This window comes from Gekko japonicus, unplaced genomic scaffold (genome assembly GCF_001447785.1).
Source record: "Gekko japonicus isolate JY-2015 unplaced genomic scaffold, Gekko_japonicus_V1.1 scaffold250, whole genome shotgun sequence".
NCBI classification, from domain to species: Eukaryota; Metazoa; Chordata; class Lepidosauria; order Squamata; family Gekkonidae; genus Gekko; species Gekko japonicus.
In genome coordinates, this window is record NW_015167538.1 from 1,423,064 (window position 1) to 1,423,551 (window position 488).

The 488-nt window shown below is 76.8% G+C and overlaps 1 protein-coding gene across 1 annotated transcript in view; it reads right to left on the bottom strand.

The window, feature by feature from the left end:
* The window catches only part of HIP1 (huntingtin interacting protein 1), a 54,717-nt gene extending 54,614 nt beyond the window's left edge, over positions 1–103 (bottom strand). The window contains exon 1 of the mRNA XM_015413563.1: positions 9–103. Within this exon, the coding sequence (XP_015269049.1) occupies positions 9–26 (18 nt within the window). The 5' untranslated portion in view covers positions 27–103. The remainder of the gene's footprint in view (positions 1–8) is intronic.
* Between the last annotated feature and the right edge of the window lie 385 nt (positions 104–488).

Genomic DNA, 488 nt, shown 5'->3' on the forward strand with positions numbered 1-488 from the left:
ACCCTTACCATCTTGCCCACCTCCATGGCCGGAGGCGGCGGGGCGGCTCCCTCCTTTGGCTACTGCGGTGGCGGCGCCCGGATGCCCATGACCGGCGCCGGCCCCGCCGATGCCCTCCTCGCTACGTGAGCCCCGGGCCAGGGCGGGCCGGGGAGGCGGACCGGGCGGCTGCAGGGAGCGGAGGGGCAGCGGCGATGTTGGCGAGCCCAGGCCGCCCCTCGCCCGGCGGCTGGATTGCGCCGCCGCGCCCAGGCGCCGCGCCAGCAACGGAGAGAGCGGGGGAGCGAGCGAGCGAGCGAGCGAGAGGAGGCGCGCGCGTGTGCTTGGAATGACAAAGGGCCGCTGGCGCTGCTGGACGGCTCCCGCTCCGCTTCCCCCTCCCCGGAAGGGCAGGGGGTGGGAGGGGACGGGAAGGGCTCTCCCCGCGCAGATGCTCCCCTCCCCCCGGGAGAGGGGGGGGCACAAAGGCGGGCGCGGCGGCCGTCACA